This window comes from Poecile atricapillus, chromosome 30 (assembly GCF_030490865.1).
Source record: "Poecile atricapillus isolate bPoeAtr1 chromosome 30, bPoeAtr1.hap1, whole genome shotgun sequence".
NCBI lineage: Eukaryota > Metazoa > Chordata > Aves > Passeriformes > Paridae > Poecile > Poecile atricapillus.
Window position 1 is genome coordinate 291,739 of NC_081278.1, and position 24,784 is coordinate 316,522.

Sequence of the window (24,784 nt, forward strand, 5' to 3'; positions counted from 1 at the left end):
GGGGGGGCGGGGCCGGAAGCGCGGGGGCGGGGTCGCCATGGCAACGGCGGGCGCGGGGGGTGATGGGAGATGCGGCGGTTTAAAAAAAAAAAAAAAGCGCGGACGTGACGCGGTGTGCGCGGTGACGTAATGGGTTTTATTGGAGTGACGTAGTGACGCGGTGACGTCACGGGGGGCGGGGTCACTTCCAGCGCCCGCCCACGCGGCCCTTGGTGACCTTCTTGCTGTGGGGGAGGGGCGGGGGCGAATCAGAGCCTCGGGGACCCCCCAACAACACCCAAAAAACCCCAAAACAGCCAAAAAACACCCAAAAACACCCAAAAACACCCAAAAACACCGAAAAAACACCCAAAAAACACCCAAAATACCCCAAAATCCACCCAAAAACACCCAAAACACCCAAAAAAACCCCAAAATCCACCCAAAAACACCCAAAAACACCCAAAAAACCCCAAAATCCCGAAAACTCCCCCCCAAAAAAACCCAAATTCACCCAAAAACCACCAAAATCCCCCAAAATCCCAAAAATTCCCCCCCAAAAACCCCAAAATCCTGAAAATTCCCCCCCAAAACCCCCAAAATCTACCCAAAAAACCCCAAAATCCCGAAAATTCCCCCCCCAAAAACCCCAAAATCCACCCCAAAAATCCCAAAATCCCCCAAAATCTCGAAAATTCCCCCCAAAAACCCCAAATCCACCCAAAAAAACCCAAAATCCCAAAAATTCCCCCCAAAAAAACCCCAAAAACACCCAAAAAACCCCAAAATACCGAAAATTGCCCCCCAGAAAACCCCAAAATCCACCCAAAAAAACCCAAAAAACCCAAAATCACGCCCAAATACCCCAATTTCCCCCCCAAAAAACCAAAACCCCCCCCCCCAAAAACCCAAATCCCCCCCAAAAAACCCAAATCCCCCCAAATCTAAAATTCCCTCCCAAAAAACCCCAAATTTGCCCCAAAAACACAAAAAAATCCCCAAAACTCCAAAATTCCCCCCAAAAATCCCCAAATTCTCCCCAAAAAAACCCCAAAATCCCCCCTAAAAAAAAACCCAAATTCTCCCCAAAAAAACCCAAATTATCCCCAAAAATCCCCAAATCCCCCCAAAACGCCCCAAATCCCCCCAAAATGTCCCAAATTTACAATTTCTGGGCGTGGCTGATCCGGTTGTACAGGACGTTGATCTGGGGGGAGGGGCTGGGATGAGACCCCCCCAAATTTGGGATTTTCCCCCCAAAAAATCCCTAAAAATGGGTCTGGGGGGGTCCCAAAATGGGTCTGGGGGGTCCAAAATGGGTCTGGGGGTGCCCAAAATGGGGCTGGGGGGGCCCAAAATGGGTCTGGGGGTCCCAAAATGGGTCTGGGGGGGCCCAAAATGGGTCTGGGGGTCCCAAAATGGGTCTGGGGGGGCCCAAAATGGGTCTGGGGGGTCCCAAAATGGGGCTGGGGGGGCCCAAAATGGGTCTGGGGGGCCCAAAATGAGTCTGGGGGGTTCCGAAATTGGGGTGGGGGGGCCCAAAATGGGTCTGGGGGTGCTGGGCCCCCCCAAATTTGGGGTCTGGGGGGGTTTAGGGGGTTCTGATCCCCCCAATTTGGGTCTGGGGGTTTCAGGGGGGTCCCAAGGCCCCCAATTTGGGTCTGGGGGATTGGGGAATGTCCCAACCCTCCCTGGATTTGGGATTTTGGGGTGTCCCAACCCCCTGAATTTGGGTCTGGGGTCTCAGGGGGATCCCAGCTCCCCCCGATTTGGGTCTGGGGGTTTATGGGGTGTCCCAGCCCCCCCTGATTTGGGTCTGGGGTCACCATTTGGGTCTGGGGGCTCAGGGGGGTTTCAGGGTGTTCCCATTTGGGTCTGGGGTCCCCTGATTTGGGTCTGGGGTCTGTCTGTATTTGGGTCTGGGGTCCCCTGATTTAGGTCTGTATTTGGGTCTGGGGTCCCCTGATTTGGGTCTGGGGTCCCTGATTTGGGTCTGGGGTCTGTATTTGGGTCTGGGGTCTCAGAGGATCCCTGATTTGGGTCTGGGGTCTCAGAGGATCCCCCAATTCAGGTCTGGGGTCTCAGGGGGTCCGTATTTGGGTCTGGGGTCTGTATTTGGGTCTGTACTGATTTGGGTCTGGGGTCTGTATTGGGGTCTGTACTGATTTGGGTCTGGGGTCTGTATTAATTTGGGTCTGGGGTCTCAGGGGATCCCCAATTTGGGTCAGGGGTCTGTACTGATTTGGGTCTGGGGTCTGTATTTGGGTCTGTATTAATTTGGGTCTGGGGTCTGTATTTGGGTCTGTATTTGGGTCTGGGGTCTCCTGATTTGGGTCTGGGGTCTCAGGGGTCTGTATTTATTTGGGTCTGTATTAATTTGGGTCTGGGGTCCCAGGGGTCTGTATTAATTTGGGTCTGGGGTCTGTATTTGGGTCTGGGGTCTGTATTTGGGTCTGGGGTCTCAGATGATCCCTGATTTGGGTCAGGGGTCTGTAGATCTGTATTTGGGTCTGGGGTCTGTATTAATTTGGGTCTGGGGTCTGTATTTGGGTCTGGGGTCCCAGGGGTCTGTACTGATTTGGGTCAGGGGTCTGTATTGATGTATTTGGGTCTGGGGTCTGTAGGTCTGTATTTGGGTCTGGGGTCTGTGTGTATTTGGGTCTGGGGTCTCAGATGATTCCCCATTTGGGTCTGGGGTCTGTCTGTATTTGGGTCTGGGGTCTGTATTAATTTGGGTCTGGGGTCTCAGGGGGGTCTCAGGGGGTCTGTACTGATTTGGGTCAGGGGTCTGTAGATCTGTATTTGGGTCTGGGGTCTCAGGGGGTGTCAGGGTGTCCCCATTTGGGTCTGGGGTCTGTAGGTCTGTATTTGGGTCTGGGGTCTCAGGGGGTCTGTATTTGGGTCTGTATTTGGGTCAGGGGTCTGTATTTGGGTCTGGGGTCCGTGTGTATTTGGGTCAGGGGTCTGTAGGTCTGTATTTGGGTCTGGGGTCTGTATTTGGGTCTGGGGTCCCAGGGGTCTGTATTAATTTGGGTCTGGGGTCTCAGAGGATCCCCCATTTGGGTCTGGGGTCTGTCTGTATTTGGGTCTGGGGTCTGTATTTAGGTCTGTATTTGGGTCTGGGGTCCCAGGGGTCTGTATTAATTTGGGTCTGGGGTCTCAGAGGATCCCCCATTTGGGTCTGGGGTCTCAGGGGGGTGTCAGGGTGTCCCCATTTGGGTCTGGGGTCTCAGTGATCTGTACTGATTTGGGTCTGGGGTCTCACCTCGTAGCGCTGTCTCCGCAGTTTCTCGCTGAGGTCGAATTTCTCCGACTCGAGCTGCTGGAGCCACGCGTGGAGCTCCTGGGCCTTGGCCCTGGGGAGGGGATTGGGGGGATTTGGGGGGTCCTGGGGGGTCTGGGGGGGGTTTGGGGGTCCTGGGGGGGGGATTGGGGGTCCTGGGGGGATCCTGGGGGGATTTGGGGAGGGGATTGGGGGGATTGGGGGGGATTGGGGGGTCCTGGGGGGGATTTGGGGGGGATTTTGGGGGGTTTGGGGGGTCTGGGGGGCCTTTGGGGGTCCTGGGGGGATTGGGGGGGATTTGGGGGGTCCTGGGGGGATTTGGGGGGATTTGGGGAGGGGATTGGGGGGTCCCACTCGTGGAGCTCCTGGGCCTTGGCCCTGACAGGGGGGATTGGGGGGATTTGGGGGGCTCCTGGGGGGTCCTGGGGGGGATTTGGGGGGTCCTGCGGGAGATTTCGGGGGGTCCTGGGGGGTCCCAGGATGGATTTTGGGGTCCCAGGGGTGATTTTGGGGTGTTTTTTTGGGTTTTGGGGTGATTTTGGGGTGTATTTTGGGTTTTGGGGTCCCACCTGAGCTCGTCCTCGCGCAGGTTCTCGATGTCCAGGGGCCGTTTGGGTGGGTTTGGGCTGGGTTCAGGATGTTTTTTGGGGTCCCAGGGTGGATGTTGGGGTTCCAGGGTGGGTTTTGGGGTGTTTTTGGGGTGTATTTTGGGTTTTGGGGTCCCACCTGAGCTCGTCCTCGCGCAGGTTCTCGATGTCCAGGGGCCGTTTGGGGCCGTTTGGGGTGGGTTTGGGGTGGGTTTGGGGTGGTTTTTGGGGTCCCAGGATGGATTTTGGGGTGATTTTGGGGTGTTTTTTTGGGTTTTGGGGTGTTTTTGGGGTGATTTTGGGGTTCAGGATGGTTTTGGGGTCCCACCTGAGCTCGTCCTCGCGCAGGTTCTCGATGTCCAGGGGCCGTTTGGGGGCGTTTGGGGTGGGTTTGGGGTGGGTTCAGGACGTTTTTTGGGGTCCCAGGGTGGGTTTTGGGGTGATTTTGGGGTCCCAGGATGTTTTTTGGGGGTGATTTTGGGGTTCAGGATGGGTTTGGGGTCCCACCTGAGCTCGTCCTCGCGCAGGTTCTCGATGTCCAGGGGCCGTTTGGGTGGGTTTGGGGTGGTTTTTGGGGTCCCAGGGTGGATTTTGGGGTTTCAGGGTGGGTTTTGGGGTGATTTTGGGGTGTTTTTGGGGTTCAGGATGGTTTTTGGGGTGATTTTGGGGTGATTTTGGGGTGTATTTTGGGTTTGGGGTCCCACCTGAGCTCGTCCTCGCGCAGGTTCTCGATGTCCAGGGGCCGTTTGCGCTCGGCCAGGACGCGCAGTTTGGTCTCGCGCCCGGTCTGGCGCCGGCCCCGGCGCTGCTCGGCCTGGACGGGGAAATTCGGGGCAAATTCGGGGGGTTTGGGGTCAGTTTGGGGTCAGTTTGGGGAAATTCGGGGGGTTTGGGGAAATTTGGGGGAAATTTGGGGCAAATTCGGGGGGTTTGGGGAAATTTGGGGGAAATTTGGGGAAATTTGGGGGGTTTGGGGGAATTCGGGGCAAATTTGGGGGGTTTGGGGTCAGTTTGGGGAAATTCGGGGCAAATTCGGGGGGTTTGGGGTCAGTTTGGGGAAATTCAGGGCAAATTCGGGGGGTTTGGGGTCAGTTTGGGGCAAATTTGGGGGATTTGGGGTCAGTTTGGGGAAATTCGGGGCAAATTCAGGGGGTTTTGGGTCAGTTTGGGGAAATTCGGGGGGTTTGGGGTCAGTTTGGGGGAAATTTGGGGAAATTTGGGGGGTCTGGGGTCAGTTTGGGGGGATTTGGGGAGGTCCAGGAGGGATTTGGGGTGAATTCAGGGGGATTTGGGGTGAATTCAGGGGGATTTGGGGTGAATTTGAGGGGATTTGAGGCAGTTTGGGGGGATTTGGGATGAATTTGGGGGGATTTGGGGTGAATTCAGGGGGGTTTGGGGTCAGTTTGGGGAAATTTGGGGTGAATTTAGGGGGATTTGGGGTCAGTTTGGGGGGATTTGGGATGAATTTGGGGGGTTTTGGGGTGAATTCAGGGGGATTTGGGGTGAATTTGGAGGGATTTGGGTGCAGATTCCAGGGACAAGGGGCTCCCTATGGGATCTCTGGGGGGTCCCTGTGGCTCTGGGGGGTCCCAGGGGGGTTTTGGGGGTCCCAGGGGGTTTTGGGGGTCCCCACCTTGGCCAGGTACCCCCCAAAGTGGGGCATGGCCGACAGAACTTTCTTCTTCTTGGCGTCGTCCTCCGCTCTCTTCTTGGCCTCCTCTTCCTCCTTGCGCAGCTTCTCCTCCTGCGGGGTCCCAGGGGGGATTTGGGGGGGATTTGGGGGTCCCAGGGGGGATTTGAGGGGTCCCAGGGGGGATTTGGGGGAGATTTGGGGGTCCCACGGGGGATTTGAGGGGTCCCAGGGGGGATTTGGGGGGGATTTGGGGGGTCCCAGGGGGGATTTGGGGGGGATTTGGGGAGATTTGGGGGTCCCAGGGGGGATTTGGGGGGTCCCAGGGGGGATTTGGGGGGAATTTGGGGGTCCCAGGGGGGATTTGGGTCAGATTTGGGGGTCCCAGGGGGGATTTGGGGGGTCCCAGGGGGGATTTGGGGGGAATTTGGGGAGATTTGGGGGTCCCAGGGGGGATTTGGGGGGTCCCAGAGGGGATTTGGGTCAGATTTGGGGGAATTTGGGGGAAATTTGGGGGGAATTTGGGGGTCCCAGGGGGGATTTGGGGAGATTTGGGGGATTTGGATCAAATTTGGGGGTCCTAGGGGGGATTTTGGGGATCTGGGGGGGATTTTTGGGGGGATTTGGGTCAGATTTGGGGGGATTCAGGGGGATTTTGGGATTCCCAGGTGGATTTTGGTGTTCCCAGGTGAATTTTGGGGTTCCCAGATGGATTTTTGGGGTTCCCAGGTGGATTTTGGGTTTCCCAGGTGGATTTTGGGGTGGATTTGGGGGAATTTTGGGGTTCCCAGGTGGATTTTGGGGTCTCTCCTCACCGCCAGCCTCGCCTGCCTCTCCCTCTCCTTCTCGTTCCTGCTGCGCAGCTGCTCGTTCCTCTCGGCACGGCGCCGCTCCTGCCGTACCCAGAGGGGTCTGAGACCCCCAAAAACACCCAAAACCACCCCAAAAACCCCCAAAAATACCCCAAAATACCCCAAAAACCACCCCAAATACCCCAAAAAACCCTAAAATACCCCCAAAAACACCCCATGATCCAGGAGCCCCTGCAGCTGCTCGTTCCTCTCGGCACGGCGCCGCTCCTGCCGTGCCCAGAGGGGTCTGAGACCCCCAAAAACCCCCAAAAACACCCCAAAATACCCCAAAAATACCCCAAAAACCACCCCAAATACCCCAAAAACAGCCCAAAACCACCCCAAATACCCCAGAAACACCCCAAAAACACCCCAAAATACCCCCAAAATACCCCAAAACCACCCCAAAATACTGCAAAAACACCCCAAAATACCCAAAAACACCCCAAAAACACCCCAAAAACCACCCCAAAATACTGCAAAAACACCCCAAAATACCCAAAAACACCCCAAAACCACCCCAAAACCACCTCAAAAAACCCCCAAAACAGCCCAAAATACCCCAGAAACACCCCAAAATCACCCAAAACACCCCAAAACCACCCCAAAATACCCCAAAAACAGCCCAAAAAGACCCCCAAAAAATATCCCCCAAAAAACCCCAAAATACCCCCAAAACACCCCAAAAACACCCCAAAAACACCTAAAAACCACCCCAAAATACCCCCAAAAAATACCCCCAAAACATCCCAAAAACACCAAAAAATATCCCAAAGCCACCCAAAAAATCCCCAAAAAAGTCCCAAAAAAATCCCCAAAAATTGCAAAAAATCCCCCAAAAAATCCCCCCAAAAATCCCCCCCAAAAATCCCAAAAAAACCCAAAAACACCCAAAAAAATCCCCCAAAAAATCCCCCCAAAAAATCTCCAAAAAATTCCACCCAAAAAATCCCAAAAAACCCCAAACCACCCAAAAAAATTCCCAAAAAATTCCAAAAAAATCCCCCCAAAATCCCCAAAATCCTAAAAATAAAAAAAAATTAAAAAACCCCAAAAATCCCCAAAAACACCCAAAAAGATCCCCCCAAAAACTCCCCTAAAAATCAAAAAAATCCCAAAAAATCCCCAAAAAATTGTAAAAAAATTGAAAAAAAATTTAAAAAAATCCCAAAAAATAATAAAAAAAAAATCCCAAAAAAATTCAAAAATCCCCAAAAAGTCCCAAAAATCCCCAAAAAGGCCCAAAATGGCCCAAAATACCCACGATTCTCTCCATGAGCCCCTGCAGCTCCTCCTCTTTATGATGCAGCTCCTGATGTGTGGGGAGGGGGCTGAGACCCCCAAAAACCCCCCAAAAAATCCCCCAAAAATTCCAAAAAAATCTCCCCAAAATCCTAAAAATCCTAAAAATAAAAAAAATTAAAAAAAAAACCAAAATTCCCCAAAACCACCCAAAAAGATCCCCCCAAAAAATCCCATAAAAATAAAAAAAACCCAAAAAATCCCCAGAAAATCGTAAAAAAATAAAAAAAAAAATTAAAAAAATCCCAAAAATAATTAAAAAAAATCCCGAAAAATTCAAAAATCCCCAAAAATCCCCAAAAATCCCCAAAAAGGCCCAAAATGGCCCAAAAGACCCACGATTCTCTCCATGAGCCCCTGCAGCTCCTCCTCCTCATGATGCAGCTCCTGATGTGTGGGGAGGGGGCTGAGACCCCCAAAAACCCCCCAAAAAATCCCAAAAAAATCCCCCCAAAATCCCCAAAATCCTAAAAATCCCAAAAAATTCAAAAAACCCCAAAAATCCCCAAAACCACCCAAAAAGATCCCCCCAAAAACTCCCATAAAAATCAAAAAAATCCCAAAAAATCCCCAAAAAAATCGTAAAAAAAATTTAAAAAAAATTTAAAAAAATCCCCCAAAATAATAAAAAAAAATCCCAAAAAATTCAAAAATCCCCAAAAAGGCCCAAAAAGGCCCAAAATGGCCCAAAAGACCCACGATTCTCTCCATGAGCCCCTGCAGCTCCTCCTCCTCGCGGCGCCGCTGCTCGAAGTGGGCGTCGATGAGGGTCTGCAGCTCCAGCAGGTCCTTCTCCATCCTCTTCCGGTGGATGTCCTGCGGACCCCAGACCCAAATTAACCAAAAACAGCCAAATTCACCCCAAAATCAGCCAAAACCACCCCAAAATACCCCAAAATCACCCCAAAATTACCCCAAAATAACCTAAAATAACCTAAAATAACCCCCAATAATCCCTTCTCCATCCTCTTCCGGTGGATGTCCTGCGGACCCCAGACCCAAATTAACCAAAATCACACAAATTCACCCCAAAATATCCCTGAATCACCCCAAAATACCCCCTGGGTCCCCCAAAATCCCCCCCAGACCCCAAATAATTCCCCCAAATTCCCCCCAAATCCCCCCCAGACCCCAAATAACCTCCTGAGACCCCCCAAAATCCCCCCAAATCCCCCCCAGCTCCCCAAAACCCCCCCAAAATCCCTCTCAGACCCCAAATAATCCCCCCAAATGCCCCCAAAAAAACACCCCAGACCCCCCCAAAATCCCCCCAAATCCCCCCCAGACCCCAAATAACCACCCCAGACCCCAAATAATCCCCCGAAATCCCCCAAAATCTCCCCCAGACCCCAAATAATCCCCCCAGACACCAAATAACCTCCAGAGACCCCCAAAAATCCCCCCAAATCCCCCAAGTCTCCCCCAAAATCCCCCCCAGACCCCAAATAACCACCCCAGACCCCCCAAAATCCCCCCCAGACCCCAAATAATCCCCCCAAATCCCCCCAAATCCCAAATAACCACCCCAGACCCCAAATAATCCCCCCAAATCCCCCAAAATCTCCCCCAGACCCAAAATAATCCCCCCAAATCCCCCCCAGACCCCCCCAAATCCCCCCCAAAATCCCCCAAATCCCCCCAAATCCCCCCCAAATCCCCCCAAGACCCCAAATAATCCCCCCCAAATCCCCCCAGACCCCAAATAACCACCCCAAATCCTCCCCAAATCCCCCCAGACCCCCCCAAAATCCCCCCCAGACCCCAAATAACCACCCCAAACCCCCCCCAAATCCCCCCAGACCCCCCAAAAATCCCCCCCAGACCCCCCAAATCCCCCCCAAATCCCCCCAGACCCCCCCAAATCCCCCCAAATCCCCCCAAAATCCCCCCAGACCCCCCAAATCCCCCCCAAATCCCCCCAGACCCCCCCAAATCCCCCCAAATCCCCCCAAAATCCCCCCAGACCCCCCAAATCCCCCCCAAATCCCCCCAGACCCCCCCAAATCCCCCCAAATCCCCCCAAAATCCCCCCAAATCCCCCCCAAACCCCCGCTCACATCGAAGTCCACGCGCTCTCCCTCGGGGATTTTGGGGGGCGCCAGCTGGGACACCATGGGGCTGGGGGGGCTCAGGGGGGTCAGGGGGGCTCAGGGGGGGTCAGGGGGGCTCAGGGACCCCCAAACCTGCCCCAAAAACCCCCCCTGAACCCCCAAACCCCCCTCACCGGGGCCGGGGCCGCTCCTCCTCTGCGGGGAGAAATGGGGTCAGGATTGGGGGGGATTTGGGGGGGATTGGGGGGGGTTTGGGGGGGATTTTGGGGGGGATTTGGGGGGGATTGGGGGGATTGGGGGGGTTTGGGGGGGATTTGGGGGGGATTTGGGGCGGTTCAGGGGGATTTTGGGGGGATTTGGGGGGATTTGGGGGGGCTCAGGGGGATTTTGGGGGGGATTTGGGGTCTGGGGGGGATTGGGGGGGATTTGGGGAGGATTTGGGGTCCTGGGGGAATTTCGGGGGTCCCAGGTGTTTTTGGGGTGGATTTTGGGGGTCCCAGGTGTTCTTGGGGAGGATTTTGGGGGTCCCAGGTGTTTTTGGGGAGGATTTTGGGGGTCCCAGGTGTTTTTGGGGTGGATTTTGGGGGTCCCAGGTGTTCTTGGGGAGGATTTTGGGGGTCCCAGGTGTTTTTGGGGAGGATTTTGGGGGTCCCAGGTGTTTTTTGGGGGGATTTTGGGGGTCCCAGGTGTTTTTGGGGAGGATTTTGGGGGTCCCAGGTGTTTTTGGGGGGGATTTTGGGGGTCCCAGGTGTTTTTGGGGGGGATTTTGGGGGTCCCAGGTGTTTTTGGGGAGGATTTTGGGGGTCCCAGGTGTTTTTGGAGGGAATTTTGGGGGTCCCAGGTGTTTTTGGGGGGGATTTTGGGGGTCCCAGGTGTTTTTGGGGAGGATTTTGGGGGTCCCAGGGGGGTTTTGGGGGGGATTTTGGGGGTCCCAGGGGGATTTTTGGGGGGGATTTGGGGGGGATTTGGGGTCCTGGGGGAATTTTGGGGGTCCCAGGTGTTTTTGGGGTGGATTTTGGGGGTCCCAGGTGTTTTTGGGGAGGATTTTGGGGGATTTCTGAGGGATTTTGGGGGTCCCAGGTGTTTTTGGGGGTGATTTTGGGGATCCCAGGTGTTTTTGGGGAGGATTTTGGGGGTCCCAGGTGTTTTTGGGGAGGATTTTGGGGGTCCCAGGTGTTTTTGGGGGTGATTTTGGGGGTCCCAGGTGTTTTTGGGGAGGATTTTGGGGGTCCCAGGTGTTTTTGGGGTGGTTTTTGGGGTCCCAGGTGTTTTTGGGGAGGATTTTGGGGGTCCCAGGTGTTTTTGGGGAGGATTTTGGGGGTCCCAGGTGTTTTTGGGGGTGATTTTGGGGGTCCCAGGTGTTTTTGGGGAGGATTTTGGGGGTCCCAGGTGTTTTTGGGGAGGATTTTGGGGGTCCCAGGTGTTTTTGGGGGGGATTTTGGGGGTCCCAGTTGTTTTTGGGGGGGATTTTGGGGGATTTCTGAGGGATTTTGGGGGTCCCAGGTGTTTTTGGGGTGATTTTGGGGGTCCCAGGGAGGTTTTGGGGAGGATTTTGGGGGTCCCAGGTGTTTTTGGGGGTGATTTTGGGGGTCCCAGGTGTTTTTGGGGAGGATTTTGGGGGTCCCAGGTGTTTTTGGGGAGGATTTTGGGGGTCCCAGGTGTTTTTGGGGAGGATTTTGGGGGTCCCAGGTGTTTTTGGGGGTGATTTTGGGGGTCCCAGGTGTTTTTAGGGAGGATTTTGGGGGTCCCAGGTGTTTTTGGGGAGGATTTTGGGGGTCCCAGGTGTTTTTGGGGGGGATTTTGGGGGATTTCTGAGGGATTTTGGGGGTCCCAGGTGTTTTTGGGGGGGATTTTGGGGGTCCCAGGTGTTTTTGGGGGGGATTTTGGGGGTCCCAGGTGTTTTTGGGGGGGATTTTGGGGGTCCCAGGTGTTTTTGGGGAGGATTTTGGGGGTCCCAGGTGGTTTTGGGGGTGATTTTGAGGGTCCCAGGTGTTTTTGGGGGTGATTTTGGGGGTCCCAGGTGTTTTTGGGGGGGATTTTGGGGGTCCCAGGTGTTTTTGGGGAGGATTTTGGGGGTCCCAGGTGTTTTTGGGGAGGATTTTGGGGGTCCCAGGTGGTTTTGGGGGTGATTTTGAGGGTCCCAGGTGTTTTTGGGGAGGATTTTGGGGGTCCCAGGTGTTTTTGGGGGGGATTTTGGGGGTCCCAGGTGTTTTTGGGGGGGATTTTGGGGGTCCCAGGTGGTTTTGGGGAGGATTTTGGGGGTCCCAGGTGTTTTTGGGGGGGATTTTGGGGGTCCCAGGTGTTTTTGGGGGGGATTTTGGGGGTCCCAGGTGTTTCTGGGGGGGATTTTGGGGGTCCCAGGGTTGTTTTTTTGGGGTGGGGGTCGTACCTGGCTCCTCAGGAGGTTTGGGGGGCTCCGAGGCTGTGGGGGGAGGGGTCACAATTTGGGGAGGGGTCACAATTTGGGGAGGGGTCACAATTTGGGGAGGGGTTTTTTTTTTGGGGGGGAATTTCCCCAATTTTTTGGGTTGAAATCCCCCAAATTTGGGTTTTTTTGGGGTTTTTTTTTCCTTCCTCACCTTCCTCCTCCTCCTCCTCTTCCTCCTCCGCCGCCTCCTCTGGGGGGGGGGGGGTGAAATTTGGGGAGGGGGGGGCAGCCCCCCCCCAAATTAGGGAGGTGTTAATGAGCTAATATGCTAATTAACATGCTAATCACACCAATTAACATATTAATTATGCTAATTAAGAGGGTGAATAGGCTAATTAGCCCCCCCCACCAGCGCATTCTGGGGGGGTTAATTTGAATCAGGGCGGGGTTAATTAACGGCCCGGGGTTAATTAGCGGGGGGGGGGAGGCGGTTAAGGGGGCGGGGTTGGCGCTAATTAGCGGGGGTTAATTAATTGGGGTCACTCGGGGGTCACTCACCCTCCTGCTGCTCCCTGGGGGGGGAAAAGGGGGTGAGGGGGGGATTTGGGGGGTCCTGGGGGGGATTTTGGGGGTTTTGGGGGGAGTTTGGGGGGTCCTGGGGGAATTTGGGGAGGTTTGGGGGGTCCCAGGGGGGATTTTGGGGGGATTTTGTGGGGTTTGGGGGGGGATTTGGGGGAATTTGGGGGTCCCAGGGGGGATTTGGGGGAAATTTGGGAGGATTTTGGGGGGTTTGGGGGGGATTTGGGGGTCCCGGGGGGGATTTGGTGGGAATTTGGGGAGGTTTTGGGGGGTCCTGGGGGAATTTGGGGGGTCCTGGGGGGATTTTGGGGGAATTTGGGGGTCCCAGGGTGAATTTGGGGATGTTTTGGGGGTCCCAGGGTGAATTTGGGGATGTTTTGGGGGTCCCAGGATGATTTTGGGGAGTTTTTGGGGGTCCCAGGATGAATTTGGGGAGGATTTTGGGGGTCCCAGGATGATTTTGGGGTGAATTTGGGGGATTTTGGGGATGTTTTGGGGGTCCCAGGGTGAATTTGGGGATGTTTTTGGGGGTCCCAGGGTGAATTTGGGGAGTTTTTGGGGGGTCCCAGGGTAATTTGGGGAGGATTTTGGGGGTCCCAGGGGGGATTTGGGGGGAATTTGGGGGTCCCAGGGTGATTTTGGGGGTCCCAGGGTGATTTGGGGAGGTTTTTGGGGGTCCCAGGGTAATTTGGGGATGTTTTGGAGGTCCCAGGGTGAATTTGGGGGTCCCAGGATGATTTTGGGGGTCCCAGGGTGAATTTGGGGGTCCCAGGATGATTTTGGGGTGATTTTGGGGGTCCCAGGGTGATTTTGGGGATGTTTTGGGGGTCCCAGGGTAATTTGGGGAGGAATTTGGGGGTCCCAGGGTGAATTTGGGGGTCCCAGGGTAATTTGGGGATGTTTTGGGGGTCCCAGGGTAATTTGGGGATGTTTTTGGGGGTCCCAGGGTGAATTTGGGGTGATTTTGGGGGTCCCAGGATGATTTTGGGGGTCCCAGGATGAATTTAGGGATGTTTTGGGGGTCCCAGGGTATTTTGGGGATGTTTTTGGGGGGTCTCAGGGTAATTTTGGGATGAATTTGGGGGTCCCAGGGTGAATTTGAGGAGTTTTTGGGGGTCCCAGGGTAATTTGGGGATGTTTTTGGGGGTCCCAGGGTAATTTGGGGAGGATTTTGGGGGTCCCAGGGTGAATTTGGGGGTCCCAGGGTGAATTTGAGGAGTTTTTGGGGGGTCCCAGGATAATTTGGGGTGAATTTGGGGGTCCCAGGATGATTTTGGGGATGTTTTGGGGGTCCCAGGGTAATTTGGGGATGTTTTTGGGGGTCCCAGGGTAATTTGGGGATGTTTTGGGGGTCCCAGGGTTAATTTGGGGAGGATTTTGGGGGTCCCAGGGTGATTTTGGGATGAATTTGGGGGTCCCAGGGTGAATTTGGGGATGTTTTTGGGGGTCCCAGGGTGATTTTGGGGATGTTTTGGGGGGTCCCAGGGTAATTTGGGGATGATTTTGGGGGTCCCAGGGTGAATTTGGGGTGAATTTGGGGGTCCCAGGGGGGGTCACTCACTCCATCTCCTCCTCGGGCTCCGACATGGCGCCGATCTTTTGGGTGGGGGGTCCTGAGAGAGGGGGAGGGGGGGGATCAGGGGGGGCTCCAGCCCCTCCCCACCCCCCCAAAACCCCCCCAAAACCCCCTCCCCCACCCTCCCCTCCCCCACCGCTGCCTCCTCTCCCGTGGGGGGGGTCCCGCTCGCGCCCCTCCCCCCCCTCGGGGGGCTCCCCTTTATCGGGGGCCGCCCCTCCCCCCGCGCGGTGACGTCACCGCCCCATTGTTCTCCCCTCCCCCACCCCACCCCCCCGGGAATGTCGCGACATCCGACACCGACAGAGGGGGTGGGGGAGGGGCCGCGACCCCCCCCAGGGCCTTTTTTGGGTGAAAAAAACAAAAGGGGGTGGGGGAGGGGTGTGGCCGCCGGCGCTGACGTCACCGCGCGCCCCTCCCCCACCCCGCACCTGTTCGCGGCTTTTTTTGGGACCCCCCCCCCCCCCCCCCAAAATAAGGGGGAGGGGGAGGGGAGGGGGTCACCTTCACCCCTCCCCCACCCTCCCAAAAATCCCCGAATCCTCCTCAAAAAAAGCCGTTTTTGTTCCAAATTCCTTTATTTTGGTAAAAAATGTCCCCCCCCCCCCCCGCCCCTCCCCCACAGCACCACGGACCCCTCCCCAAATTCCCCTCCCCCCCCCCCAAAATCCGGGTAAAAAATTGGGATTTGGGGGGGGGATGGGCCCCAGTTTGGAATTTGGGTCTGGGGGTGAAGGGGGGGCTCAGCACCTCAGGGCTTGGGGAAAATGGGGAGGGGGGAACCCCCAAAAATTCCAGTTCTGACCCCAAAAATGGGGGAAAACCCCAAAAAATTCATCTCCAGACCCCAAAATTCATCTCCAGACCCCAAAACCAGCAGTAAAACCCCAAAAATTCATTTCCAGACCCCAAAAATTCATCTCCAGACCCCCAAAATTCATCTCCAGACCCCAAAACCAGCAATAAAACCCCAAAAATTCATTTTCAGACCCCAAAAATTCATCTCCAGACCCCCAAAATTCATTTCCAGACCCCAAAACCAGCAATAAAACCCCAAAAATTCATTCCCAGACCCCAAAACCAGCAGTAAAACCCCCAAAAATTCCAGTTCTGACCCCAAAAAAGGGGTGGAACCTCCCAAAATTCATTTCCAGACCCCAAAAATTCATCTCCAGACCCCAAAACCAGCAGTAAAACCTCAAAAATTCATTTCCAGACCCCAAAACCAGCAATAAAACCTCAAAAAATTAATTTCCAGACCCCAAAACCAGCAATAAAACCTCAAAAAATTCATTTCCAGACCTCAAAAATTCATCTCCAGACCCCAAAACCAGCAATAAAACCCCAAAAATTCATTTCCAGACCCCAAAAATTCATTTCCAGACCCCAAAAATTCATCTCCAGACCCCAAAACCAGCAATAAAACCCCAAAAATTCATTTACAGACCCCAAAAATTCATCTCCAGACCCCAAAACCAGCAGTAAAACCCCCAAAATTCATTTCCAGACCCCAAAACCAGCAGTAAAACCCCAAAAATTCATTTCCAGACCCCAAAAATTCATTTCCAGACCCCAAAACCAGCTGTGAAACCCCAAAAAATTCATTTCCAGACCCCAAAAAATTCATTTCCAGACCCCAAAAATTCCAGTTCTGACCCCAAAAATGGGGGAAACCCAAAAAAATTCATTTCCAGACCCCAAAAATTCATCTCCAGACCCCAAAACCAGCAATAAAACCCCCAAAATTCATCTCCAGACCCCAAAACCAGCAGTAAAACCCCCAAAATTCATCTCCAGACCCCAAAACCAGCAGTAAAACCCCAAAAATTCATTTCCAGACCTCAAAACCAGCAGTAAAACTCCAAAAATTCATTTCCAGACCCCAAAAATTCATCTCCAGACCCCAAAACCAGCAGTAAAATTCCCAAAAATTCATCTCCAGACCCCAAAACCAGCAGTAAAACCCCCAAAATTCATTTCCAGACCCCAAAAATTCATTTCCAGACCCCAAAACCAGCAGTAAAACCCCAAAAAATTCATTTTCAGACCCCAAAAATTCATTTCCAGACCCCAAAAATTCATTTCCAGACCCCAAAACCAGCAGTGAAACCCCAAAAAATTCATTTCCAGACCTCAAAAAAAGGGGTGGAACCCCAAAAAATTCATTTCCAGACCCCCAAAATTCATCTCCAGACCCCAAAACCAGCAATAAAACCCCAAAAATTCATTTCCAGACCCCAAAAATTCATCTCCAGACCCCCAAAATTCATCTCCAGACCCCAAAACCAGCAATAAAACCCCAAAAATTCATTTCCAGACCCCCAAAATTCATCTCCAGACCCCAAAACCAGCAGTGAAACCCCAAAAATTCATTTCCAGACCCCAAAACCAGCAGTAAAATCCCCAAAAATTCATTTTCAGACCTCAAAAAAGGGGTGGAACCCCCCAAAATTCATTTCCAGACCCTAAAAGGGGGGTTCTAACCCCAAAAATTCGAGTCTAAACCCCAAAAATTCATTTTCAGACCTCAAAAAAGGGGTGGAACCCCCCCAAAATTCATTTCCAGACCCTAAAAAGGGGGGTTCTAACCCCAAAAATTCGAGTCTAGACCCCAAAACCAGCAGTAAAACCTTTAAAATTCGGGTGCATGACCCCAAAAATGAGGGGTTCTACCCCCAAAATTCATGTCCAGACCCCAAAACCAGGGGTTCCAACCCCAAAATCCATTTCCAGACCCCAAAATGAGAGGTCTACACCCCAAAATCCATTTCCAGACCCCAAAACCAGGGATTCTAACCCCAAAATCCACACCCAGACCCCAAAAGGAGGGATTCTAACCCCAAAATCCATACCCAGACCCCAAAAGGAGGGATTCTAACCCCAAAATCCATACCCAGACCCCAAAAGGAGGGGTTCCAACCCCAAAATTCATTTCCAGACCCCAAAACCAGGGATTCTAACCCCAAAATCCACACCCAGACCCCAAAAGGAGGGGTTCCACCCCAAAATCCACACCCAGACCCCAAAACCAGGGGGTTCCACCCCAAAATCCACACCCAGACCCCAAAAGGAGGGATTCTAACCCCAAAATTCCAGCCCAGACCCCAAAACCAGGGGGTTCCACCCCAAAATCCACACCCAGACCCCAAAACCAGGGGGTTCCACCCCAAAATCCATTTCCAAACCCCAAAAGGAGGGGTTCTAACCCCAAAATCCATGGCCAGACCCCAAAACCAGGGGGTTCCACCCCAAAATCCATGGCCAGACCCCAAAATGAGGGGTCTACACCCCAAAATCCATTTCCAGACCCCAAAACCAGGGGTTCCAACCCCAAAATTCATTTCCAAACCCCAAAATGAGGGGTTCTAACCCCAAAATCCACACCCAGACCCCAAAAGGAGGGATTCTAAACCCAAAATCCACACCCAGACCCCAAAATGAGGGGTCTACACCCCAAAATCCACACCCAGACCCCAAAAGGAGGGATTCTAAACCCAAAATCCACACCTAGACCCCAGAATTGGGGCTCAAGCCCCCCCAAACTGGGCTCCAACCCCCCATTTTTGGGGTCTCCATCCCCCCTTTTGTGTCTCCATCCCCCCTTTTGGGGTTTTAACCCCCCTTTTGGGGTCTCCATCCCCCCTTTTGGGTCTCAAACCCCCATTTTTGGGGTCTCCATCCCCCCTTTTGGGGCTTTAACCCCCATTTTTGTGTCTCAACCCCCCCATTTTGGGGTCTCCATCCCCCATTTTTGTGTCTCCATCCCCCCTTTTGGGGTCTCCATCCCCCCTTTTGGGGTCTCCATCCCCCCTTTTGTGTCTCCATCCCCCCTTTTGTGTCTCCATCCCCCCTTTTGGGGTCTCCATCCCCCCTTTTGGGGTCTCCATCCCCCTTTTTGGGGTCTCCATCCCCCCTTTTGCGGCGCCTCAGGGCTGGTTCAGGGGGGGCAGCGCCAGTGCCAGCCCCCCCTGTGTCACCACCAGCCTCAGCCTGGGGGGGCTCCCCCCCTCCCCCTCCTCCTTGGGGACCCCCCCCTCCCCTTTTTTGGGGACCCCCCCTCCCAGCCTGACGTGGGCGTAGAGCGACAGTTTGGGGTCAGGCTCGGGGGTTTTGGGGTCTGGCTCGGGGGTTTTGGGGTCGGGCTCGGGGGTTTTGGGGTCTGGGGTTTTGGGGTCAGATTTGGGGGCGCTTTTGGGGGTCCCCAGCAGCACCAGCGGGACCCCCCCCCGCAGGCGGCAGCCCCCCCCGCAGGACACGCAGTCGTGCAGGGCCACGCGGGGCTGGGGGGTCCCGGGGGTCCCGGGGGTCTCGGGGTGGCGTCGCCGCCCTCTCCTCCCCTTCTTTTTGCTTTTACGGCGTCTCTGGGGAGGTTTTTGGGGGTCCCCCCCGGCCCCCCGGCGCAGCCTCACGTCCGTCTCACGCAGCTCGTATTTCGGGGGGGGGTCCCGCGGAGGAGGGTGAGGAGGATGAGGAGGAGGAGGATGATGAGGAGGATGAGGCTCGGCCGCTTTGCCGCGCTGACGGAAGGCGCCCTCGCCGCGCCTGGAAGGGAATGGGGGGACACCCCCAATGAGCCCCAAAAATCCAGGGTGTAACCCCAAATGAGCCCCAAAAACCGGGGGTTTAGCCCCAAATTCAGGCCAGAATGACACCCCCAAATGAGCCCCAAAAACCGGGGGTTTAGCCCCAAATTAGCCCCAAAAACCGGGGGTTTAGCCCCAAATTCAGGCTGGATTGACACCCCCAAATGAGCCCCAAAACCCAGGGGTTTAGCCCCAAATGAGCCCCCAAAACCGGGGGTTTAGCCCCAAATTGAGGCTGGATTGACACCCCCAAATGAGCCCCAAAAACCGGGGGTTTAGCCCCAAATTGAGGCTGGATTGACACCCCAAATGAGCCCCAAAAACCGGGGGTGTAGCCCCAAATTGAGGCTGGATTGACGCCCTCAAATGAGCCCCCAAAACCGGGGGTTTACCCCCAAATGAGCCCCAAAAACCGGGGGTTTAGCCCCAAATTGAGGCTGGATTGACGCCCCAAATGAGCCCCAAAAACTGGGGTGTAGCCCCAAATTGAGGCTGGATTGACGCCCCCGAATGAGCCCCAAAATTCGGGGGTTTAGCCCCAAATTGAGGCTGGATTGACGCCCCCAAATGAGCCCCAAAAACCGGGGTTTAGCCCCAAATTGAGGCTGGATTGACGCCCCCGAATGAAGGAGCAGCCACAAAAATCGGGGGTTTAGCCCCAAATTGACGCCCTCCCGAAAGAGCCTGGGGGATCTTTTTTACCCTTCTCCGCTTTAAAAACTCCTTTTGATCCCCCCCCAAGGAAGATTTCAGGGATTCCCTCCTGTATTTCAGGAATCCCTGGTGTATTTTAGCAATTCCTGTTGTATTTCAGGGATATCAGCTGTGTTTTAGGGATCCCTGCAGTATTTTAAGGATCCCCTGCTGTATTTTAGGGATCCCCTCCCTTCAGGGTTTAACCTTCTCCCAGGTCTTTTTGGGCTCCCCTCAAGTTTTTTGGAGCTGTCTCTGAATTTTGGGCCCTCCCCAGATACCTGTCCCACACCCCCCTCTAAATTTTGGGGTTTTCTCAGAGTTTTTGGAATCCCACCCATCCACCCCATGAGATTTTTGGGCTTTCTCCCACGTGTTTTAGAATCTCCCCCCCAATTTGGAGTCCCCCCCATGGAAGTTTTTGGGGCTTTTCAAGGAGATTTTTAGGGGCTCCTCTATGAGGTTCCCACACGCCCCCCCCTCCCCATGAAGGTTTTTGGGCCCCCTCTGAGGATTTTCGGGGTCCCCCGGAGGTTTTTGGGGTACCTCTCGCAGGTGCGGCACTCGCAGCCGCGGTTGCCCTCGCCGAAGAAGCCATCGCCGTAGAAACAGGTGATTTCTGCCCGGGGTGGGATATCCCGCAGCGCCTGCACCCGTGGCCCGCCCGGGGCTGACACAAACTGCGCCCCAAAATACGTGAAACGCCCTTGTGAACCCCAAAATAGGGATCCCAAACACGACAGAGCCTCTTCTCCCCTCACGATTCCCGCCCTCTTCTCCCCTCACGGCTCCCCGCCCTTTTCTCCCCTCACGGTTCCCGCCCTTTTCTCCCCTCACGGTTCCCGCCCTTTTCTCCCCTCACGGTTCCCGCCCTTTTCTCCCCTCACATTTCCCTGCCCTTTTCTCCCCTCACATCTTTCTCTTTCTCCTCTCAGTTTCTTGCCCTTTTTTCCCCTCACGTTTTTCTTCTCTCTTCAGTTTTTCTTCTCTCTTCACGTTTCCCAGGCTTTTGCCCTCTCAGGTCTTTGGTTTCACCCTCATGTCTTTTTCTCCTCTCAGTTTCTTGCCCTTTTTTCACCTCGTTTTTCTTTTCTCCTTTCACATTTCTCACCCTTTTCTCCCCTCACATCTTTATTTTTTCCCTTCCCATTTCCCTCCTTTTTCTCCCCTCAAGTTCCCTGCCTTTTCTTCCCTCATGTCCTTTTTCCCCTCAAGTTTCCCTCCCTTTTCTCCCCTCACGGTTTTTCCTCCTCTCACTTTTCCAACCCTTTTCTCCCCCAAGTTTCCCACCCACATTTTCCTTCTGTTCCACCCTATTTTCCTCCACACTTTCTCTTATTTTCCTCTAATTTTCCACCCTTTATCCCTTAAATTTCCCATTTTTCTTTCGTGTTTCCCACCACTTTTCCCCTCACGCTCCTGCCATTCCCCCCCACGTTTCCTATCGTTTTCCCTCACATTCCCTGCATTTCTCCATTGCTTTTTACCACCATTTCTCCCCACGTTTCCTATCGTTTTCCCTCACATTCCCTGCATTTCTCCATTGCTTTTTACCACCATTTCTCCCCACGTTTCCTATCGTTTTCCCTCACATTCCCTGCATTTCTCCATTGCTTTTTACCACCATTTCTCCCCACGTTTCCTATCGTTTTCCCTCACATTCCCTGCATTTCTCCATTGCTTTTTACCACCATTCCCCCCCACATTTCCTATCGTTTTCCCTCACATTCCCTGCATTTCTCCATTGCTTTTTACCACCATTTCTCCCCACGTTTCCTATCGTTTTACCTTACATTCCCTGCATTTCTCCATTGCTTTTTACCACCATTCCCCCCCACATTTCCTATCGTTTTCCCTCACATTCCCTTCATTTCTCCATTGCTTTTTACCACCATTTCCCCCTTTCAGATTTCCCACTGCTTTTCCCCTCACGTTTCCCGCTCTTTTTCCCCTCACGTTCTCCGCCATCTTTCCCTCACGCTCCCCAGCACAAACCTCACCCCAAAACCACCATTTCTCCCCCAAAAACCACCATTTCTCCCCCAAAAACCACCATTTCTCCCCCCAAAACCACCCTTTCTCCTCCTCCCGAAACTCACCCTGCAGTTGGGATGGCAATCTGAGGAGAACAAAAGAGCCATCAGCGCCTACTCAAGGACCGCCAGGACAGCCAGGTGGGTGCCGAGGCTGCTCGGGGGGGATTCCGGGGGGTCCCCGCGCAGGATTTTTGTGCTCGTGGCTGAATTCCCGGGAGGTTTTAGGCTCCCACCGTGGTTGATGAAGGCTGCGGGTCCCAGCCAGAGCTGGGTTTTCCGGCGCCGTGTGGAGTACATGAGGCTGAAGTCGTTGTCGCCCGCCCGGAGCAGCGCCCGGTCCGAGCCCCGCAGCTCCACCCCGCAGCCCCCCAGCAGCTCCAGCGTCTCGTGCTTGCGCCTGGGGAAATACCGAGGGAAATTATTAAAGTTATTTTCTAATTCTGAGGGGTTTGGGCACCTGCCGTGTGCGGCTGGAGAGACAGAGAGGGAAATTACACCTCAGTCCTGAGGGGTTTGGGCAGTCAGTGCATGGCTGGACAGGCGGAAAGGGAAATTACACCTCAGTCCTGAGGGGGCTTTGGGCACCTGGACAGTCAGGAAAAATTATATCAAATTCTGAGGGATTTGGGCCCCTGTTGTGTGCGGCTGGAGAGACAGAGAGGGAAATTACACCTCAGTCCTGAGGGGTTTGGGCAGTCAGTGCATGGCTGGACAGGCGGAAAGGGAAATTACACCTCAGTCCTGAGGGGGATTTGGGTACCTGGACAGTCGGAAAGGGAAATTACACCCGATCCTGAGGGGGATTTGGGTACCTGGACACCCAGGAAAAATTATATCAAATTCTGAGGGATTTGGGCCCCTGTTGTGTGTGGCTGGAGAGCCAGAGAGGGAAATTACACCTCAGTCCTGAGGGGTTTGGGCACCTGGACAGTCGGAAATGGGAATTACACCCAATCCTGAGGGGGGTTTGGGTACCTGGACAGTCAGAAATGGGAATTACACCCGATCCTGAGGGGTTTGGGTACCTGGACAGTCAGAAATGGGAATTACACCTGATCCTGAGGGGTTTGGGTACCTGGACAGTCAGAAATGGGAATTACACCTGATCCTGAGGGGTTTGGGTACCTGGACAGTCAGAAATGGGAATTACACCCAATCCTGAGGGGTTTGGGTACCTGGACAGTCAGAAATGGGAATTACACCTCAGTCCTGAGGGGTTTGGGTACCTGGACAGTCAGAAATGGGAATTACACCCGATCCTGAGGGGTTTGGGTACCTAGACAACCAGAAATGGGAATTACACCTGATCCTGAGGGGGGTTTGGGTACCTGGACACCCAGGAAAAATTATATCAAATTCTGAGGGATTTGGGAACCTGTTGTGTGCGGCTGGACAGGCAGAAAGGGAAATTACACCTCAGTCCTGAGGGGTTTGGGCACCTGGACAGTCAGAAATGGGAATTACACCCGATCCTGAGGGGTTTGGGCACCTGGACAACCAGAAATGGGAATTACACCCGATCCTGAGGGGGGTTTGGGTACCTGGACAGTCAGAAATGGGAATTACACCCGATCCTGAGGGGTTTGGGTACCTAGACAACCAGAAATGGGAATTACACCCGATCCTGAGGAATTTGGGTACCTGGACAGTCGGAAAGGGAAATTACACCCAATCCTGAGGGGAGTTTGGGCTGTCAGTGCCGTGGCTGTGGGAGGCTCAGGGGGGCTCGGTGTCCCCGGGGATTTTGGAGTGATTTTTGGGGGGTATTTTGGGGTTATTTTGGGGAAATTTTTGGGGTTTTTGGGGAGATTTTGGGGGGTATTTTGGGGTTATTTTGGGGAAATTTTGGGGGGTTTTTGGGGGGATTTTGGGGAAATTTTGGGGGGTATTTTGGGGAATTTTTTGGGGGTATTTTGGGGTCATTTTGGGGAATTTTTTTGGGGTTTTTGGGGTTTTTTTGGGGGGTATTTTCGGGCTCACCACGCGCGGGTGGACACCACCCTGGCGCCGTTGGTGTCGCGGCTGTAGCGGGTGCAGCGCTGGATGCTGAAGCCGCTCTCGGGCAGGAGCGTCCGCAGGTACCGGAACACCTGCAGGGGACAGCGGCCATTCCCCAACCCCACAGAGCCCTCAGCGGCTCCCCCTCAGCGGCTCCTCCGCCCCCGGCACCCCCAAACCCCTCCGGAGCTCCCCAAACCCCTCCGGAGCCCCCCCAAACCCCTCCGGAGCCCCCCCAAACCCCTCCGGAGCGCCCCCAAACCCCTCCGGAGCGCCCCCAAACCCCTCCGGAGCCCCCCAAACCCCTCCGTACGTGGTTCTTGAGCGCTGCCCGCTGCACCGGGCGCCGCTGGCGGAAGAAAGCCGGAGCCCAGGCGGCGCTCAGCGTCCTCCAGGCCGCCTCCAGGTCCCGGCGCTGCCGGAAAGCCTCGATGGCCGCCCGCAGCTGGGCCCGGCGCCGCAGGGCGGGCAGGGGGCTGCGGGGGGGACGCGGAGCCTGGAGCCTGCGGTGCCTCACGGGGCGAACACCGCGGGGGCTCGGTGCTTCCCCGCCGGTAACACCGAGCGGCTGCTGCCGGCCCCGGCTCCTCCCCGCCCGGCCTCACCTGACCCCCATCTTGTGCGTGCGGAAGCCGAGCACCGAGTCCAGCACGAGGCTCGTGGCCAGGTCATCGTTCTCGCAGAGCTCCCGCGCCGTCACCGCCGTCACCGGCGCCCGGGCCCGCATGGGCTGCCGCCGCCGCCGCCTCCGCCGCCGCCGCGCCTGCGGCACCGGGAGCGTCACCGGGGGGGTGCCGAGCGCGGGGCGAGCCCCGAGAGCCCCGTCCCGGCCGTTACCGCAGCGCCGCGGGCGCGGCACCGCCCGGGGCCGCCGCCGGTACCGGGCCCGGCCCGGCCCCGCCGCCGCAGCCCGCCCGCTCCCGCCGCCCGCTTCGCCATCCCCATTGGCCGCCCGCCCCCCGCCGCCGCCGCTCCTATTGGCTGCCCGCGGGGAGTCCCGCCCCCAACGTGAGGCGCTCGGCGATCTGATTGGTGCGGGCGGCCGCGCCTCCCCATTGGGCCGCGGCGTTTAGCGCTTGCTATTGGTCCAGAGAAAAGCCGGTCACGTTGTTCCAGCTTTTCATTGGCTAAAACCGAGCGAGTCCCTCCCTTCTCCTTCTATTGGCCAAAATCAACCGCCTTCCTGTGTTTTGATTGGCCGGCTCCCTCCCACTCTCTGCTCCCATTGGCCGAGCGCGCTGTCACTCATCGCCGCCGGCTCACAATGA

The 24,784-nt window shown here is 55.0% G+C and overlaps 2 protein-coding genes across 2 annotated transcripts; both read right to left on the bottom strand.

Moving 5' to 3' along the window:
* Nucleotides 1–83: 83 nt before the first annotated feature.
* On the bottom strand, nt 84–14,217 carry TNNT1 (troponin T1, slow skeletal type). The gene is made up of 13 exons (XM_058859560.1): nt 14,192–14,217; nt 12,610–12,623; nt 12,263–12,301; nt 12,073–12,105; nt 9,857–9,878; nt 9,690–9,750; nt 8,332–8,448; nt 6,295–6,372; nt 5,483–5,593; nt 4,554–4,663; nt 3,245–3,335; nt 1,146–1,186; nt 84–224 (listed from the first exon to the last, which is right to left on the bottom strand). The coding sequence occupies exons 1-13, from the start codon at nt 14,215–14,217 to the stop codon at nt 182–184; spliced, it is 786 nt and encodes a 261-aa protein (XP_058715543.1). The 3' UTR covers nt 84–181.
* Nucleotides 14,218–18,132: 3,915 nt separating this feature from the next.
* On the bottom strand, nt 18,133–24,490 carry KMT5C (lysine methyltransferase 5C). Its single transcript, XM_058859561.1, has 8 exons — nt 24,122–24,490; nt 23,830–23,992; nt 23,499–23,608; nt 21,752–21,915; nt 21,582–21,601; nt 20,029–20,162; nt 18,277–18,748; nt 18,133–18,174 (listed from the first exon to the last, which is right to left on the bottom strand). Exons 1-8 carry the CDS (start codon nt 24,241–24,243, stop codon nt 18,133–18,135), a joined length of 1,227 nt encoding a protein of 408 aa, XP_058715544.1. The 5' UTR covers nt 24,244–24,490.
* Between the last annotated feature and the right edge of the window lie 294 nt (nt 24,491–24,784).

Excerpts from the sequence above, each read along its gene's own strand:
- TNNT1 (XM_058859560.1), bottom strand. The coding sequence starts at position 14,217 with ATGTCGGAGCCCGAGGAGGAGATGGA. Across the intron at positions 9,751-9,856 it reads GAGGAGCGGCCCCGGCCCCG|CCCCATGGTGTCCCAGCTGG; the intron begins GTGAGGGGGGTT and ends GAGCCCCCCCAG. Across the intron at positions 4,664-5,482 it reads TTGGGGGGTACCTGGCCAAG|GCCGAGCAGCGCCGGGGCCG; the intron begins GTGGGGACCCCC and ends TTCCCCGTCCAG.
- KMT5C (XM_058859561.1), bottom strand. The coding sequence starts at position 24,243 with ATGCGGGCCCGGGCGCCGGTGACGGCGGTGACGGCGCGGGAGCTCTGC. Across the intron at positions 18,749-20,028 it reads GAGTGCCGCACCTGCGAGAG|GCGCGGCGAGGGCGCCTTCC; the intron begins GTACCCCAAAAA and ends ATTCCCTTCCAG. Across the intron at positions 18,175-18,276 it reads AACTGTCGCTCTACGCCCAC|GGGGGGCTGGCACTGGCGCT; the intron begins GTCAGGCTGGGA and ends GTGGTGACACAG.